At 40.1% G+C, this 19,533-nt stretch overlaps 1 protein-coding gene across 9 annotated transcripts in view; it reads right to left on the bottom strand.

Annotated features, from left to right (window-relative positions):
- ENAH (ENAH actin regulator) overlaps positions 1-14,873 on the bottom strand; it is a 158,522-nt gene extending 143,649 nt beyond the window's left edge. For 5 of the 9 annotated variants that reach the window (XM_072647711.1, XM_072647713.1, XM_072647715.1 and 2 more), the window contains exon 1: positions 14,290-14,873. In XM_072647711.1, coding sequence (XP_072503812.1) covers positions 14,290-14,294 — 5 coding nt within the window. In that variant the 5' untranslated portion in view covers positions 14,295-14,873. The remainder of the gene's footprint in view (positions 1-14,289) is intronic. The other 4 variants (XM_072647712.1, XM_072647714.1, XM_072647717.1 and 1 more) reach the window with 1 other exon arrangement.
- Between the last annotated feature and the right edge of the window lie 4,660 nt (positions 14,874-19,533).

Genomic DNA, 19,533 nt, shown 5'->3' with positions numbered 1-19,533 from the left:
AAGCACAGATCCTTGGGGCATTCCAATAGAGAACTCTAGGAAATTTTACACTGAACTAATAAATATTCTATCAGATTATCCTTTCTTATCAGTTCCAAATCCACCTACTCCTAATTCCTCTATCTTTGCCCACAAGAATGGTCCAGCATTCCCTAGTCCTACCAATTTAATATCCCTGTCGAAAAAGAAAAGGTGAGTCTGGCGTTATCTATTCTTGAAGTCATGGTGACCATTTATAATTAGAGTTTCTTTTCTTACAAGTGGCCCATGAGATCCTTTACATCTGTATTATCTATGATCTTATTATGCTATCATCTCCTTAATATTCATACTAGAATTTTTCCAGGATTCAAAATAAAGCTCACTGATCTATCATTTTTAGACTCAAAATTCTTCCTTTTCCTGTGATCCAAAACATAAATATATATCATTTACAAGTTTTTTGAGTGTCAATCTAACTTTGCATAAAATTGGTTTCTAGAAAATAGGGTCTAAAGTAATAGAAAAAAAACACTGAACTTTAAGACAAAGAATTTCAAAGTTGGAAAGCAGTTCAGAAGTCATCTAGTCCAACCCATACCTGAGACAAAAGATCTATTACTTCGGACAAGTGAGTTCCCTTCTGGGCTTATTTCACAGGGGTATTATGAGTTTACAATTAAGTTAAAATGTGAAAGCTACAATATAAAAAGCTATAAAAAGTTCTGTCTCACAAAGTTATGTCACACAAATTATTTTCACCTAGCTAAACTTACCTATACTTCAAGGGTTATCTCTTCTATGGTTTATATTCATTGTGGTAGAAAATTATTAAATGACTAAGAAAAATCATTTTGTCATGAGATCAGTCCCTAATTCAATGGGTCATGATTTTCTCCAAATAACTTCCACTCAACTCAATGAATATATATGTATCTATGTGCATATATATGCATGCATGTATATTATATATGTATACACACGTGTATAACATGTATGTGTATACATATGTACGTGTGTACGCATATTTTGGCAAGGCAAATCAGGGTCACACAGTATGTGTCAAGTATCTAAGGCTGAATTTGAATTGAGGACCTCCTGACCCAGGGCTGATGACACTTAGGGGCTCCACCCAATGAATATCTGAACACCTGTAAGCAATCTTACATTCTATGCAGCATGTTCCTCCTTCCCTATAATTACTATATTGCAATACTTTATCAAACTACCTGTGGAAGGTATAGGGCATCATTAACCTAGAGAGAATATTAGGGGAGTATGACAGTTCTCTTCAAATATCGGCAGGGCAGCCAATCACGTGAAAGGAGTAGGGACTGTAATTGTTCTGTTTGGTAGGCAGAAGTTACAAAGAGGCTAACAGGCCTGATTGTCAGGAAAAACTTCTAAAAATTAAACCAGTCCACAAGATGTAACATGATATCCTGAGAAGTGGTGGCTTCCCCTCATTGGAGATTTTCAGGAAGAGGCTGTACTTGTGGAATATGTTACAGGGAGATTCTTTCTGTACATGGATTATACTAGATAAGCACTCAGGGAGGTCTTTAAAATCTTTCAAATTCTATAATTCTGTGATTTTGAGTATTCAGGAATCATAGCAGTCACATAGTTATCCTGGTAAAGGGTGCCTGAAAATGTAGGTACAGAGTTGAGTATTATTCTCCCTACCGTATACTAAGTTTATCTGATAAACATCTAAGTATCTATTATGTCCAAAATATCATTTGAGGCACTGTGGGGGGATGTAAAATAGCACCAAATATAATCAAATCATTTACAATTAATCAGGGAAATAACATACCTAACACAAAAATATATAGTCATTACAGATATGTCTGGAATAATTTTGACAATATGTTCTCCAAATAATGTATTATTACCAAATCCTATTTGCCATAGATTCATTAAATTATCCAGTCACCCATTTACAAAATTATTCATATGGTTACAAAATTATTTATATGGAACTATCCAAGTGCCAAAAATGTACTTACAAGCAAGAGGCACTATCATTTTATCAGAATTGAAAGGGACCTCAGCCACCATTTAGCACACCTGTGTCTGAACAAATACCCACTCTATAAAATACTAACCTCTGCTTGAACGGCCACCAGTTAAGGATTCCCACTATTTCCATTCTACTTTATCAGAAGTAACTGTTACTAAACTAAATTAAAAATAAGTTTTTTATCTAGCTGAAATCTGCCTCTCTGTAACTTCCAACAATTATTAATGATGGTTCTGCCCTTTAAAGCCAAGCAGAAAAAAATTTAATCCCTCTTCAATATGACGATCTTTAAAATACCTAGGGACACATGATATGCCCTCGATCCCCCCAAAATTATTTTATATACACACTAACAATACCCTCAGTTCCTTCACCCAATGTTCATGTATCATAAGTGCAATGCCTTTTCTGGTGTCCTTCTTATTAGACATTCTCCCCCATTTATCAATAGCTATCCTAAAATATAGCGCCCAACAAAATTATTTAAATATCTGGAAACTAATTGACAAAGTTACACAGGAATTACACAAATATAACTAGAAAATTATTTTTACAGAAATAAGCTAAGAAACAAGAAGTATTCATATTTATGCCTGGGCTGCACAAATAAAGTACTGGGAGCCATCTCCAGTCATCCTGATCTATATCCTACTATATCCAGATGACTCCAGAGGAGACAATGAGGCTAGTGACTTTGCTCGGCCTTTCCTTACTTAAATCCAATTTACTTGCCAGTCCTGGCATCACTTTCCATGATGTCATGGTCCTCTTCCAGAACTGAGGACACACAACAGTACAAATATAGTAAAAATAATTTGTACTATAGAAAGTATAGACACACACCAACCTATTTTTTTAAATCAAGAGCTGTAATTTCATTGGAGTAAGGAACTCCCAGAAAGGCGTTTCTTTTTCTTAAAAAAAGAATTTTCCTAATAAATATGATAACTGCTCTACAAGTTATACAGTCCTAGAAAGTTGCCAGAAATACATCATAAACCCTGCCATAACAGTACTACACACACTTCCCCAAAAAGGTAAAAAGAAAAGGATCTCTAAGTACCAAATGTATTTGTAGCACTGTCAACTGGAGAACAGATGAATAATACTGATACATAAATGGAATGGAATGTTATTTTGACATAAATAATAAAATGGACTCAGAGAAGCCTGGGAAGACATGTACGAACTGATACTGAGTGAAGTGACCTTGCACAATCACCACAGGGTCTTAATGTAAAGTAACTTTGAAAGATATCAGAACTCTGATCATAGAAGTTACCAATTAAGTAATCATGACATCCCAACCTTTGACAGAAAGATGAGCCTTCAGAGCAGGGGCCTATAAACTACAGCCCTAGGTTGGGGAGTTGACTACAGCTACAGGTCCAGGTAGTCTATAGATACCTGGTAATAGTAATTATCCAAAGCAGGATACAAACTTAGGTCTTCTTAACTCATAAACCAAAATACTTGGCACAATCAAACTCCAATAGAAAGGAACCCCGGAGAAGGCATATTAACTTAGAAAATCACCATTTATCATTATCTTGTATTATAGTTTTATTAATTTGTGTTAAACATTTCCCTACTACATTTTAATCTGGTTCATCTGTACTTTGGAAGTGTGTGTGCAGTGAGTTTGACACCTCAGCTTCACACCATACTGCCTTATAAAAAAAAACAAAAGAGGCAATCCCAAATATAAGGGACAAGGACTAAATCAAAAGACTGGACTTGTGATTTTCACTGACATGGGGGAATCCCAAGGAATAGCTCAGGGGAGAAAGCTCCCTCTAGATCAATAGCTTGTTAATTCATATAATCTTAGAGCAGCAGTTCTTCAACTTCTTGGTTTCAGAACTCCATTACACTCTCAAAATTGCTGAGGAGCCCAAAGAACTTTTGTTTATGAGTTATACCCATTGATATTTAACTTAATACAAATTAAAACTAATTGAAATTGCAAAATATTTAATTCATAAAAATAATAAACTTTTACTATGCTAACATAAATAACATTTTTATGAAAAATAATTTTCCCCAAATTAGTAAGAAAAAATGGTATTCTTTTGCATTTTTGTAAATCTCTTTAATATATGGCTTAGTAGAAAAAATAGCTGGATTCCCTTATCTGCTTCTGCATTCAATCTGTTTCAATGTTGTTTTGTTTGAAGTATGTAGTATATGAACAAAGTCTAGCCTCACACAGTTATGTGATTTAAGACAGAAGTATTTTTGTTGTTTTTCAGTATAACCCTTGGTAAAGGTACTGGAGTGGTTATATAAACACTACCTAGTTTTTTGTTATTATTGTTCAGTCATTTCAGTCATGTCAACTCTTTATGACTCCATTTGGGGTTTTCTTGGCATGGAATGATTTGCCATTTCCTTCTCTAGCTCATTTTACAGATGAGGAAACTGATTCAGAGTTAAGTGACTTGTCCAGGGTCACACAGCAAGTAAGAGTACGGAGTCAAATTTAAACTCACAAAAATGAGCCTTTCTTGACTCCCAAACTGGAACTGCATCACCTAGCTGCCCAGATCTATTTTAATGGCCTTTAATTGTGGATTTTCTTCTTTGATACTACTCCAAAACCTGACAAATGGTAGATTTTTCAACAACAGCTTAGTTGAAATGCGGAAAATAAAACCTTATCAATGAACTCTTCCTAAAATTCACTGATCTAGTTTCACTTTGAGTGGGTCTTTTTACCCATGTGTGATCTTGTAACATAATGTACTGGTCATTTGGAGAATACAGATTCACTAAGTATGCAAATCTTCCAAGTGTTGACATATTGTATGATAAAATGCCCCCCCGCCCCGATCAAAATCATTAATATCACCACTGATCTCATCAGAAAAACCCTTAAGTATCAGTCAGGCATTAAACTCAAAGGTGGCATATATAAGTTTCTCAAAATTCCGATTTTCACTTGAAGGTTCAAGTTTTATCATTGGCAACAAACTGTCAGTTATTTTCCATGAAGTGACAGGCTTATTTTATTCATTTTCAAGAAAACATCTGTCAAATACCCAAGTCTGAATAACCCTAGCTTGTCTGTCAGTTATTCTTTCAAGCAAAAATGGTCATTCCTGAAAACAGCCAGGTCAGTTTGCAACTCAAGAGCACCAGTGCTTTTCCTCAAGAGAAGCACAATACACTTTGATATGCAGAAGTGTTGAATGTGTACATCACACAGAAAATTTTAAAAATGCGTACTCAAAGGGCAAGATGATGAAATAAAACTAAATAACTGCATTGCTTCATCAAGGAAATTAGTGGGGGGTTTTAAACTACAGGTGAATAGCTGTGAAGAACTCAATGACTGGTAGTACAACTTGGAGCTAGTGTGGCAGCAGTTTTATCTACCAATGCTTTTGCACTACCACTGTAAACGTCTTCACATCTGTTCCAGGGAAAACCATGAGATTCAAAAGTTATTCAAAGTTTTGACTGCTTCAACACCTATTGTGTTCGTAACCAAGCATTCACGTAAAATGAGATTATCAAAAATTAGTTGGTTCTGATACAAGTCAAATACAAGCAAAACAACAAGTCAAATATAAGCAAAACAGCAAGATTTGAAAGAAAAAGTACAATTCTGTAGAAAAGATATTAGCTCAGTGTTCATATTTGCAGCTAAATCTTTAATTCACAGGATATATAACCTCTGGGAAATCCCACTGTATGTTCATGAATGAGAGTGAATGAAGAGCATTTCTCTACAATAATAATCTCTATTAATATAAAATGTAAAGCTTTTATGAAAACAAAATCAGTGCAGTTGGAATTTTCAAAAGTTATACTCTTTGGAAAAGTTTGCATTAAATATTTCTAACAAGACTAATATCCAAAATCTATAGGGAATAAACACAAATACAAGTTTACTAGCCATTTACCAACAGACAAGTGCTCACCTATTGATAAGATTAATGAATACCCTGAGATGGTAGCATTTTTCAAATTCATACTGTTTTTTCCATTGGGCTAGAATGAATTACATGTTCTACATAATTATAACTTTAAATAGTTCAAGTTCAAATACATGTGATCACTTCAAGGGATTAATTACTTGCATTAATCAGGACCTAGGTGTGCATAATATTGATTACCACCTGAAAAAATGTGTCTGACTTCACACCAATACAATTAGTAAAGATATTAAAAGATGAGAATTTGCTATAAAATGTGCTATGGAAATACAAGAACACTCATTCACTGCTGAAGCAACTATGAACTGGTTCAGCTGTTCAAGTGAACAAATTGAAATTATGAAAGAAAAGTAACTCAACTGTTTAGAACCTTTTAATCCCAAGATCTCCACTTCTGTCACTAGATACTAAAAAGATCACTGACAGCAAGAAATGACTGATATGTAGAAAAATGTTTACATTAACACTGTAAAAACAGTACTGCGCTAGGAGACTGTCTCTCAGGCATGTTAATAGGGGAGGATGGCTTTCCATTATGATCATTGACGATCCTTAGGACTGGAAAAAACCTTAAAATTCTATGAATACTTTGGGAGGGGTGGGGGTAACAAAGTAGTATATGAATGTAGTATTAATGCATCACAAAAGTGAAAAAACAATTCAGATAAACACGGAAAACTTGTACAAAGGGATAAACAAGGAAAAGCAAAGCCAAAAGAACAGTATTCACAATGACTGCGGGATGAAAATAAAACAGAAACAAAGACAGATCAAATTTATCCCATATAACCAAAGTTAATGAGTATAACCTTCCTTTCTGTTCATACCCAGACTATTTTATCCGGGAACATACTTTATGGATGGGTTTGTTTGGATGTTTCTAGAAAATATCTTCTGTATCAGAACAAAATTTATCAATAAATTTAATTTTAAAAAAAGAGCCATGCTTAGGGCAGCTAGGTGACAAAGTAAATAGAGCAGCAGCCCTAAAGTCAGAAGGACCTAAGTTCAAGTTTGGCCTCAGACACTTACTAGGCAAGTCACTTAACCTCACTGCCTCAAAAAAAAAAAAAAAGCGATTCTCAATAGAGAAGTAGTCCAAGGATATCAACAATTATAAAAAGCTGAATTGAAAATTCAAAAACAAATGGATTATTCCAAATCAAACAACTCAGATTGTTCCCCTTACATACAGCAAATTAGAAAAAAATAACAACAGATGGTAATGGACAAAGGGAAAACAAGCACATTAATAAAAACATTATTGGTAGATCTGCGAATTGATCCAACCGTTCTATAAAACACTTTGAAATTGTGTTTTTAAAAAAGTGGGACTAAAAACATTGTACATAAACTGCAACCTAAAGATACTACCACTAAACTTCTACACGAAGGAGGACAAAAAATTAGAAAGGTTCAATATATGCCTAAATATGTAATACAATACTTTTTGGGGCAAAAAAGAATTGAAAGCAAAATAGGTATCCAACTGGGAGAAGGCTAAATAAATAAACTGTGATACATAAATGTAAGAGAATGTGGCATAAGAAACAACGAATATGTGAAGAATTCAGAAGAACATGGGACTCAAAACGTGGTACCTCAAAAAGTAGTCATAAATAATTTGTTATCAACTTGGCAGCAAATAATAAATAATATTAAACATTTATCAGACACTGTACTAAGTATTAAGGATATAAAAAAGCAAAAAAAGCTTGTCTTCAAGACACATTCTAAGGAGAGATAATTTAGATATCAATAGGTACGTACAAGTACATGCTATTCCACATGTATAGGAAGCAACTTTATAGAACTGATGCAGTGAAGTTAGGAGAATCTGGAACAATGTACACATTGCAGATATGGGTACGATTATAGCAAAAAACAGCACCTGCTCTCAAGGAGCTCTCACAGTCAAATCAGGGAGATATGCAAACAATCACATACAAACAAGAAATATAAAAGATATACTGGAGATAATCACAGAAGGAAGGCACTAGCTAGCCCCAAGAAAGCACATATAGCTAAACTGTGTGACATCTTGTATGAATTAATTAAGAAACCAGATTTAGTTCCAATAAGGTTAAAAGGACCATGGGCCTCCAATCTAAAACAATACTTCTCAACCCTCAAAAATTGGCTTTTTGTTAGGAAGAAGAATTACACAGATTAAGTACAAAGCTTATTTAATATTTTAAAGGCTAGTCAGGTCAATAAATAAATATTCATATTCCTATTTTGAAATGAGAATGAGACGAGATTTGCCTGAAATTCTACAGGGTTACACAGTGGTGAAAGGAAAGGGGTAATTGAGATAGAACTACAAAATCTCACAAAAAATCAATCTAATGGCAACAATGCTTTTAAGAAAGTCAAAGTAGTGTTGATCATCAGAATTTAATTTTAACAAATAAGTGTACTTTTAATAATTTCTATTCATAGTTGACAAAAGGTTGCAGTACATTTCTCAAACAAGTATCACCATCAAGCCTAAGGAAGTCAATGGTTACCACTGGGGTAAACCTAATGCATGGGCAATAATAAAAGAAAAAAAGAAAAGAATTTGAATACTCTAAGAAAAACAGCAGAAAGTAAAAAAGGAGAGAATAGTGTGCTACCAACTCACAAAGTGAAAATTAAGCCAGACTGCCTACCTCAGGCCTATCACTTGAACTAATCTTGTTAACATTTTAAAGAGCCTCCCCCCTTTTCTAATATAACTTTTCAAAAATGTATTCAGTAGTTTGCTAGATTGGATCCTTGCTTTATAACTCCTAAATAACATAAGCTGTTCACAAATATAAAGAAACAAGACAAAAATGATCCTGATACTTAAACCAGGAAGATAATGCAAAGAAAACTCATATCACTAATTAATACAGAAGAAAACATAAAATATTAGCGACTCACAGTTTTCATGAGATGTGGAAAATGCCTTAAACAAAGAGTACAGATTTATACTAAAAACACTATTGTTTATGACCTTTAACCCTAGGAACCCTCTACTTGGTATAGATTCTATGGAAGGTCAGTGACAGAAACATCTCATACATATGTTTTTCTTTACATTCCAACTTAGCATGCCCTAAGACAAAGTAAAGTGTTGAGTGACTTAAAACTTAAAAAGTCACAAAATTTGATGGTTGAGAAGATAAAGAGTAATTCTATTATAAAGTCCAGTTGATTTTATCTTCACATCTTTCCTGTCACTTGTCTCCACTTACATGGCCAGCATCCTAGCCCAGGCCCCCATCCAAGTTCAAGTCCTGCTTACCTCACAGGCTGAACTCCTAATTGGCTTCTCTGCCTCCATCTCTTCCCTCTCCCATCCATCCTCTCCACTCAGTTGCCAAAGTCATAATCCTAAAACACAGGCGTGACCATGCCACTCTTGCTCAATAAACTAAAGGAGCTCACTATTACTTGTAGACTCCAGTACAAACTCTTCTGGCATTTAAAGTCCTTCACAAGACAGCTCCAACCCACAGCCTACCTTTACAATATTCTTATACATTACTCCCCTTCCTATACTCTTCAAATACAGTCAAAATGGCCTTCATGCTGTTCTGCACAGGCTGTTCCATCTCTCATCTGTATCCTCTGCAAAGGTTATACCCAGAATCCCTAGTTTCCTTCAATATTCAGCATAAATACCACCTACTACCTAAGACCTCCCTGATTCTCCCCAGCTACTAGGACCTCGTTACCTAGTATTTATTTTGTGGACATTTTTATTTGTACATGACATCCTCCCCCAATGGAATCTAAGCTCCTTGAGGGAAGTGTTTCATGGCTCTGTGTGTGTGTGTGTGTGTGTGTGTGTGTGTGTGTTATTTTAACTGTTTCAGTCACAACAGCTGTTAGCACAGTTCCTGCCATATGGGAGGAAGAAGGAAATTAGCATTTATATAGTACCTACTATGTGTCAAGGCACTGCGCTAAGCAATTTTACAAATATCTGATTCTCAAAACAACACTTTCAACAACAGCAATCCCATTCTACAGTTGAGGAAATTAAGACAAACAGAAGCTAAATGACTTGTCTTCTTGACTTGAGACCCAGTCTCTGTCCACTGAACCACTTAGTTGATTTGAAACAGGAGGCACTAAATAAGTGCTTACTGATTTGCTGACATCTCCTAGCATAGTGTCTGAGACATCAGCATTTAATATATTCAACTGATCCATTTTAGAGTTTTGAGCTGTATGTTTATTTTTTAATATTTAAAAAAAGGGCAAAGTTGTGCTATGTTAAATAAGCCAGAATACTATCACTATTTTCTCTCAAATTACCCACTTATTACAATACAAATGCTTTTGTTGTTGTTTAGTGGTTTTTTCAGTGACCAGTTTTTCAGTTTCTTCATGACCTCATTGGGGTCTTCTTGACAGCGATAGTGGAGTGGTTTGCCATTTCCTTCTGCAGCTCATTTTACAGATGAGAACTGAGGCAAATAGGGTTAAGTGACTTGGTCAGGGTCATATAGCTAGCATGTGAGGCCAGATTTGAACTTATGAACATGAGTCTTCCTGATTGTAACGCCCAGTGTTCTATCCACTGCATCATCTAGCTAGAAAGATCCTATACAGGCAAAGGATTAAGGTTTTACATTTTGAGCTTTCTTTGGAACTGTTAGATGTTAAAACAAATACAAAAAATTATTTATCTTTTTCTCAGATGTTCCTCAATTTTCTTTTCCCAACTTGTTTCCACTTTATTTTCTAATTCTAATGCACTTTTCATGTAAGACTGGTGAAGATGAGTTACTATCTTTTTTCCCCTACTGAACTGTAAACTCCTTTAGGGAAGGTGTTTATTGCTATTTGAACTGAAAGGGCTAGCCTTTGAGGTCATCTCCCTCATTTTTCAGATGAAGAAATAAGCTCAGAGGGAAATGACTTTAAAGTCACACACAGCTAGTTTGTGTTAGAGCCCAGGACCTGCACCCATGTTCTCTAATTCCAAATCCAGGACTAAACTTCTATGCAAGTGACTAACTCAAAATTCTGTATACCATAGGTACCAGAAAATGTTTATTGTATTCTATGCTTGTCTACCACATTACAATATTTGTAAAGAATTACAATAAATTCCTTTGTAACTTGCCACAGCCACTAGCATGGGAGGGAGTTTGTCAAATGTTAGTTATTTTGTTATATACTATCTGCATCTCACCTGTAATCTCATGGACTCAGAAAACTTTTATTGCTATTGTCTAAACTTTATCTTCCTCTCCCCCCTTCCATACAATGACAAAACAAATTCCAACTACTTTTAAACATGTTGTGTCAATATATCCCCTGAGTTTTGACAGAATCTGCACTGCTAATGATTTTAGCTTTTTCAGGAAACATTTTCAATAACTGAACAATGAATTCATGATTAAAACCTTTATTAAAAGAATAATTAACTGACAGAATTTGGTGCTTCAGTTTCCTCATCTGTGAAAATGGGAAACTAGATTAAAGTACTTCAAGTATCCTCTGTATGTTACAAAGCTTACACACATAAAATGGTATATAAATACAAAGCAACAGCACTAGAAAGTCCAATATGCGATGACAATAATATAGTTAAGTTTCAGAATCAAGCAGCTATTCCACATCACATAGACTAGAATGAGCCCATATAGCCTTAATTTTTTTTTATCCAGTTATCAGTTCAAGAGCAATACTTGGACAACAACTTCAAAAAATGTTATTTAACAATTCTATGTACAGGATTATACATTTACAAAGTGGTTTTCTGATCATTTCAGTTTATACAAACAACGTTTTTCCACTTAAAGATAATACCGGTTATGGTATTTCTCAAATGGAAGCCATCCAATATATCATGTCATAAATGCTTAAAACACAACAGATTCACTGTATCGTCCCTTCAGAATTCTAACTGATATAAATGGAATTCCCTGGTCAAGTACACCTATTTCTGGACACACTTTTGAACATTAGCACAATCCCACAACACCACTATTTTAAAAATACACTTAACTACTTTGATACAGTAATAGTTGCATTATCAGCTATTCACAGGCTGGCAAACATGCCATGTAGTACTACAGTACTTAAGCAGCATTTTGAAACAAAGTCAAATGTTGGCATAACTGTCACTCACAGTAGGATCAAATCCACCCAAAGCCTCCTGCAATGCATTCATTAAGGTTCCACACATATTCAGTTTTCTATCCAACTAGAATTTCCGAAGTTTCATTGGTATGTAAGAAAATGCACCCAGATGTACATTCAACTTGTAAAGGACTACCAATCAAATAGTCCTCTTTCCAAAGGTTCACAGAGAAAAGCTGGAACTCATTTTTGTTTCATTTCTTATATTACTAAAAGGCAGCTATTTAAAAATAGTCTATCCAAACTGACTTGAGATTGACAGAATTTTCATTACCCTTTGTACTATTTACCTGACATGTAAAGCAGCCAAGGCTGGCTCTCTCCAAATCAAAGATGAAGTGAAAAATTAGAGTTTGGGAGTTCCTTTTTATTACAAGGGATACTTTCGAAGTAAGTAGAAAAATTTACCTACACAAGAATAAAAACTACATAGGGGGAGAGTCTCTTTCTTTACTGCACGTAAAAAACCAGTACTCCTACTAAAAAAATGTTTTTTCCACTGTTACTGTATGTATTTAAAATATTTTAATGACTCCAGGTTTAAAACAAACTAAACTCTACCTTCCTCTCAAGATTCTGTACAGTATTTTAGCATAAATGCAGAAACCAATAATAGGTATGTTATTTCACTATACAGAAGGTTGAGTGTTCACACAAGGACACCTATGAATTAATAATCGCTCATTGACAAATGTCAAGATTTTCAACAAAGCTAACACTTCTCAAAATAATGCATGGATACTGGTATGTCACACTATAGAAATTGGAAATTAAAAGGGAAGATGGGCACAAAATTTTTCAAAGACACCAAGGATACAACTGGGAACTTTGATAAAAACTAACAAAGCAGAAATAACTGCGGATTGACTACTCAAAGGCAAAACAAGGAAAGGAATGTGGGGAAAAAAGTCAAGAACTACTCTTGAGAAAAGAAAACCTAAGTTTTAACTGGAAACTACTTAAATTTAGGAAAAAATCCAGTGACTGGACAATTTTTGCAGAAGGAAAGGAATTTTTAGATTATATCAAATGAATCTCATTGTATGATATCATAAAGGTCTTGGCCAATGTTAGCCATTAATCTTTGACACAAAGGATACTCAAGTCCAACCTAATGTAAAACAATCTCTTCCACGGGGAAGGAAGGAGTAATTTACTTTATCCCCAATTATTTAACCTAAAAGCCAATGAGGATGATAATAACGCAGAATAGGTCAGCGTTCCATCTATCAAGTCCCATTTCTCACGAAGTCTTGCACCAATCCGGAAAAAAGGCGTCTATGGACACAAGACAGGCTTAGACATGGCTTTTCACAAAAGCTCCAATGAATGAGACCCCACATCATGGTTTATTCTCCTACACAACTGGGGAAATAGGAAGAGAAAACACCACCCCGTCGTGCTTCCTTTTCTTGCCACGGAAGACCTCAGTATTTCAAAAACTGTCCATCTAATTCCTTCCATTGGCGGTGGAGGGATAATCTGGTTTCTATTTTATTGATTACACATAAGGAAGAAAGGGGGGGAAAGCAGCTGCTGCAATGCAACACTGGCTGACACACAGAAAGGGGAGAAAACCGGCTGGAGAACAAACGGATCCATGGTACCCCGAGTCTCCCCCAGACACAGCGGCGATTTCAGCGCTGTACGGATGGGCTGTGGGGTTTTTAAAAGGGGGGTGCAGGGGATTCAGAAGAAAAAGGAACTCTTCTCCCCCTCCCCCAATTGTGCCATTTCACCCTGAGATTTCATACCTTTTATGCCCTGTCACAGCCTTTTTTAATTACCTCTTTGGACTTCGTATCTTCGCGAACTTAATAACTAATAAGAACAACACGTCTTTTAAACCCAAAGTGCATGTACCCCCGGAGGAAAAAAGAACCACCCAACGGTCTTCTTTCCCACCGACCACGTAGATCACCACCAGGGACGGCTCCCTCCCTCCCCAGCCCCCCCCCCCCCTCGGTTTAGGGGATAAAGGAGAAGGAGGGGAGGAGGATCAGGAGAGGTGCATAAAGAAAAATGGGGGAAGGGGATGGAAGGGATGGGGAAAGGCGGCCGAGAGGGGGGGGGCTAGAGAAAGAGACGTGGGGAGCAGGGGAAGCCCCTCGGGAGGGGGGCGGGGGGAGGCGGGAGGACCCGGGGAGCAGCCCGGGCGGGGGAGGGGACGGCGCGCGGCGCGAGGCCCCCCCGGCCCCCCGGGGCTCCCCTCACCTCATGGTGCCGGGCGGTGCGGAGGCTTCCCCGGCCGGAGGAGGGAGGGCGAGGACGGAGCGGAGCGGAGCGGGGTGGGGCGGGAGCCGGGCTCCGGAGACGAGCGAGCGAGCGAGCGGCAGCGTCCGGGGCGGCGAGGGAGAAGCTACTCCATCCTCTCCGGCTGCACAAAGCCGAGGCGCCCGTGGCCGGCCGGGAGTATGAGTGCGAGTGTGAGTGCGCGTGTGTCCGAGTGAAGGGGCGCGCGTGTGCGTGTGTGAGAGAAAGGGACTGGGGAAGGGGGAGGGCGGAGAGGCGGACAGGGGGGCGCCGGGCCCCCGGCGGCGAGCGCCGCCTCCCTCCCTCCTCCGACTGGCGCGGGGGACCCTCGAGCCCGCCGGCCTCGCGCCGCCGCTGGAGAAGCCGGTCTGGGAACGACGACGCCGCGAGCAGGCAGGCTCCCGCTCCGCTCCCGCTCCCGCGCCCGCCGCCGCCACCAAGGCCGTGTGCAACCGGCAGCAGCAGGAGGAGGAGGAGGAGGAGGAGGATCAGGATCGCCGCCGCGAGGAGCCCGGGGAGGGGGCGGGGCGCGAGGCGAGGAGCACGCACGCGCCAGCCCAACCCGGGGGAGGAGGGCTAGCGCCGAGAGGCGGCTGGGGAGGGGGTGGGCAGGGGGAGGCGGGGAGAGGGCAAGGGCTGGTGGGAGAGCGCCATCCCCCGCCCCTCCCCCCCGGGCCGGCCCAGCCTCCGCCTTCCCTCCACTCCTGCTCTCCTGCAGCGAGAGTGGGGAGGGGCCTCGAGGCTGGGAGAAAGGGAAAAGGCTGCGCTGGATTATTAAAGATTCTTTGTTGCTATCCCAACCCCATCCCGGTGGGATTCCTCCCTCCTTCTCTTCGACGTCGTCTTTATTCTTTTTTGGGAGTGGGGGGACGCTAGCCCTTGAGGTTGCCCTGCCCAAGAAACCTCTGCCTCCTTCGCGGGAGGCCCCGGCTTTAAAACCGTTGGGAAGGAGGGAGACCCTTCGTATAACCTCAGTCCGAGGGCCTCCCCAGAAAGAGGAGAGGAAAAGAGAGGTCCCCTGCCCCTCCCCCAGCAGGAGCCGCCGGCGGCAGAGCCCCCTCCTCTCCCCGCGGCCTTGCCGGAGCAGCCTGGCACAGGGGATTCCCTGAGTGATGCCCTCCCGGAGGATCATTCTGGGGAGCCCCTGTTCTCCCCGCGCTGACGCCCGAGTCGTCTCCTGCGGCTGCCCTCTTAGCAGGCGAGAGACGGACCGCCACGCCGCCCCAGCCCTCCGTCTGGCCTCGGCGAGGCTCCGGGAGGAAAGCGCTCCACAATGCCCAGGGTGCTCGGGCTCGCGGTTCCGTCCCGGAGAAGCCCGGAGGCTTCACCAGTTTAACAAGCTGGTAGCAAACTCTGTATAGCGCTGACTTCATGCACGTGAAAGGCCGCCAGCTCGGGGCAAGGCACGGTGGCTGGGCCACAGATCCCAGGAACACCAGAGCACCGTTTAGGGCTAGGATCGAGGGATAAGAAGGCAGCCGGCTGGAATTCCATTATCTCCCCATTGTGCTGAAGGGGTTTTTCTTCCAGCGTGTTCCTAGGAGACCGAAAATCCCAGTCATTCAAATGTTCTCGGTCTGAAATCTATGCCATATAAAGAGAGGGGAAGGCTGCTGGAGGAAGCCCAGGCAGTCCAGTTAACTTGGGGGGGGGGAGGGGGAGGGGAGCAGGGGGAAGCCCCGGGCTTGTCTTTGTGTTGTAAAGGGCCCGACGGCAAATACAATCGTGCAAACACCGGTAACCCCACACTGACGTAGCCCTCGGAGGGTCTTTAAGGAAAAGGTGATGAAAATGCTGGCTGCTGCCAGATTGCCCTTATTAAGGACCGTAAGGAGAGGTAAAGGTCGAGCGCGAGCGACTTCCAGGCTCGGCTCCACAGCACGGAGTCTTGGTGGTGGTCCAGAGCGGCCTTTGGGCTCGCCCGGCCCGGGGCGGCCAGCCTGGGGCGGCCCTTCCCCGACTTCATGCCGAGACCCGTGCTTGCCCGTCCGCAGCCCTCTAAGTCAAGGTGCCCCCGGGACTGGGCCAAGGGCCGACGTCTCGGCCCCCCAGTTGGGTGCCGTTAAGGGCTGTATACCCACGGGTTCAGTAAACATCTCCCGTGCACGTGGTTGTTTGCATCTAGTCTTCCTCGTGAGCACATAAGCTCCCTGAGGGCAGGGGCCGGCTTTACCTTCCTGTGTGTCTCCCTGGTAAGCTCAGTGCCTGGCACACCCAAAGTGATGGCTAGAAATGCTTGTTAGCTTATAGCGATTCCCCCCCCCCCCCCAGATCATCCCGAACACCTTTTATCAAGGGTATGAAGATCCCTGGGATGTTATCCATCTGTGTTTTATCAGGCCCCCGGGGTTGAGTGAGCAGGGTCCCAGGGCTAGTGAGTGAGCCCAGATCCGAACTGAAGTCCTCCTAGCTCCAGGGCCAGTCCTCCATCCCTCTGGCCCCCCGGCTGCCCCTTATTAATCGGGTGAGTGCTAAATAAATGCTTTTTCACTTATTCATCTAGGATACCCTTTTGAATCACAAGTCCTGATCCGCTACCCAGAAGCCAGTTACTCCCTAAAAAATTCACTTTGTGTTTACTTTTCCTGTTCTTTGAATGTACTTGTCTGTAAACACGCTGTTTCCCCTAATAGAGCGTAAACCCTGGAGGGCAAGAACTTCCATTCTGTCTCCCCCAGCATCGAGCTCCCCATCTGGCAACTGATAAATGCTAGCTGAATGAATGAAATGAATGTCATTGTGATTCTGTTATAATGGCAATGGTAAAGTACATTGGCAGTTACAGGAGGAGTTAGTGGAAAAGGCATCATTAAAAGTCACAACTGCTAACATAGTCCATATACTAAAAAGCATTTCATACGCCTTAGCCTCACATTCTTAAGGGATCTCAGCCCATCCCTCTCTTTTAGAGATAAGGAAACTGAGATGAGATGACTTGCCTAAAGTCACATAGATATGAGCATCGGAGGCAAGATCTGAATGTAGCTCCCCTCTTATATAGTTTGTGTCTTTGTTGGTAAGACCTGGAGGATCAAAACGAAGTCGCAGGTGTCTGACTTAGGTCTGTTCATAACAATGCAAGAAAAACTTAAGAGTTCAAGTTCAAAAGGATATCAATGTTGAGGGCCAAAACAGACAGTGATTTTCAGAATAGTGACTCACTTTTAGCCAAGGCCAAGGGACAAGGACAAAATTCTTCTCATGAGACTGCCTTCTTGTTTAAGAAAATTAAATGGAGTTAGATGAGTGAGCTTTGGAAATGTTAATGGCTGTCCTTAATTCTTATAATTTATATAAATAGCCAAAAGTTTTGGCTACTCACAACTAAATCCATCCTTTTGGATAGCATCATGCTTTCCAACTCGTGTTCATGCCATGGTTGGATATAAATATGCTATAATGGATGGTCTGGCATGCTGGAGTCAAATTCAGCCTCAGACAACATTTATTTTTACTAGCTGCATCACCCTGGGTAAATCATTTAACCTCTGTTTGCCTCAGTTCCTTCAACTGTTCAATTGGGATAATAACAGCACTACCTCTCAGGGTCATTGTGAGGATAAGGTAAAATAATGTTTGTAAAATACAAACTCTACATAAATAAATGTCAGCTATTGTCCTTGTTATTTATGGTAAAGCAATTTTCTTAAATATACTTTTCTTATTTGGGTTATTCATTATCAATTAAAAAGCCTTTATTAAGCACTTACTATATGCAAAGCATTGTGATGAAGTATACCTTTACTATTTTTTTATTACATGTCATTCATATTAGGTGTCAACCAAAGAAAAAGGGAAAGGTGGGGAAATTCAGAGAACACCTTTGATCACAGAAGGCATGTCATTAGAATGTCTACCTTTTCATGTTACTAGTATGTGTTGAAATAGCAAAATCAGAGATGGTCTCTAAGAATTAGTTCTGACACTGTGAATCAGATATGATCTAAGATCACTCTTTTAGCTATTGAAAGAAGCATCACACCCTAATGTTTTGTTTCTTCCAAGCCTTAGTTCCCATGATCTGTAAGTAATCCTCAAACTTTTTTACCACTAATGTGCAGATGCATTGAGTTCTCTCCCCCTCCGTGACCTTGGTGTATACAGTCATCAGGAACCAGTCTACAAATGTCTGTTAGCAGTGTGCAACCAGGCATAAAATGAAACAAACTGTGCTTCTGCTTAAGATTGATTAGCTCCAGGAGTGTTGTCAGTCTGGCTCTGAGATTTCTCTCTGAATATACCCTGTTTGAGTCAGTCTGATATCATCAGTGTCGGCCTTCCTCCATTTATGGGCATAAGGAGGATTCATGACTAATGCTACTCAGCAGTCTGGAGATCAGTTCTGAGCTTAGCTGGGAGACTCTCCCTTCTCACCTAAAGAAGGTTTTCCCTTTCAAAGTTAGGGTTGACATGAGTAGGAGTGAGGAGCAGGGGGAGGTGGGGTGTTGTTTGGGGTTGAAGGGGATTGCCCTGTCTGCTACTAGCATTTTCTGTGTTCTGTTTCCTCTTATTACTATTGCCTCATTGTAATGTTTGCCTATATCTCCAAGAATGGAAAAAACATATACGTGAAACTTAATACAGTGGGATTCAAGAAGGTACAATTTTGTCAATCCCTATAGATGGACAGATACATGTCTCTTGTCTGGATTTTCCTTCAGTTTTGTTATTTTTATTTCTTACAGATCATGGTTTATTTCGTTAATTTAATTTCTCCCCTAGCTTCTCTTTCTTTTCTTAGCTTTTAGTTGATTGAAACTTAGCTGACTGAAATCCCTGAACAGTACTGGACTGGTATAATTGGCCTTACACGTGTACCATAATCTCATACAAAAATAAATAGTGTTTCCCATTTAAAGACCATTCATTCAACAATCCACAAATATTACACATATGCAAAGCACTAAAAATTTGGCTATTTCTGAAGAACAGTCAAAGCACTGTTTACTTTTTGGCCACATTGTCTATTAATCCATTAATCTATTTCCTTATTAATCCATTAATCTATGTCCTGCACTCTTCAGTCCAGTCAAACTGGTCTTCTTAATGTTCTTCAAACAAGGCACTATACCTCCTGTCTCCGCCATTCCTTCTACTCCCAAGTCCATCATATTGTTAAACAAGCTGGCTGTCCCTCAAGGCTGGAATTCACTTGCTCTACATCTCAGAATCCCTGGTTTTCCTTCAGAGTTCAGTACTATTATC

This window comes from Notamacropus eugenii, chromosome 2 (genome assembly GCF_028372415.1).
Source record: "Notamacropus eugenii isolate mMacEug1 chromosome 2, mMacEug1.pri_v2, whole genome shotgun sequence".
Lineage (NCBI taxonomy): Eukaryota > Metazoa > Chordata > Mammalia > Diprotodontia > Macropodidae > Notamacropus > Notamacropus eugenii.
This window is presented reverse-complemented; position numbering and strand designations above follow the sequence as displayed.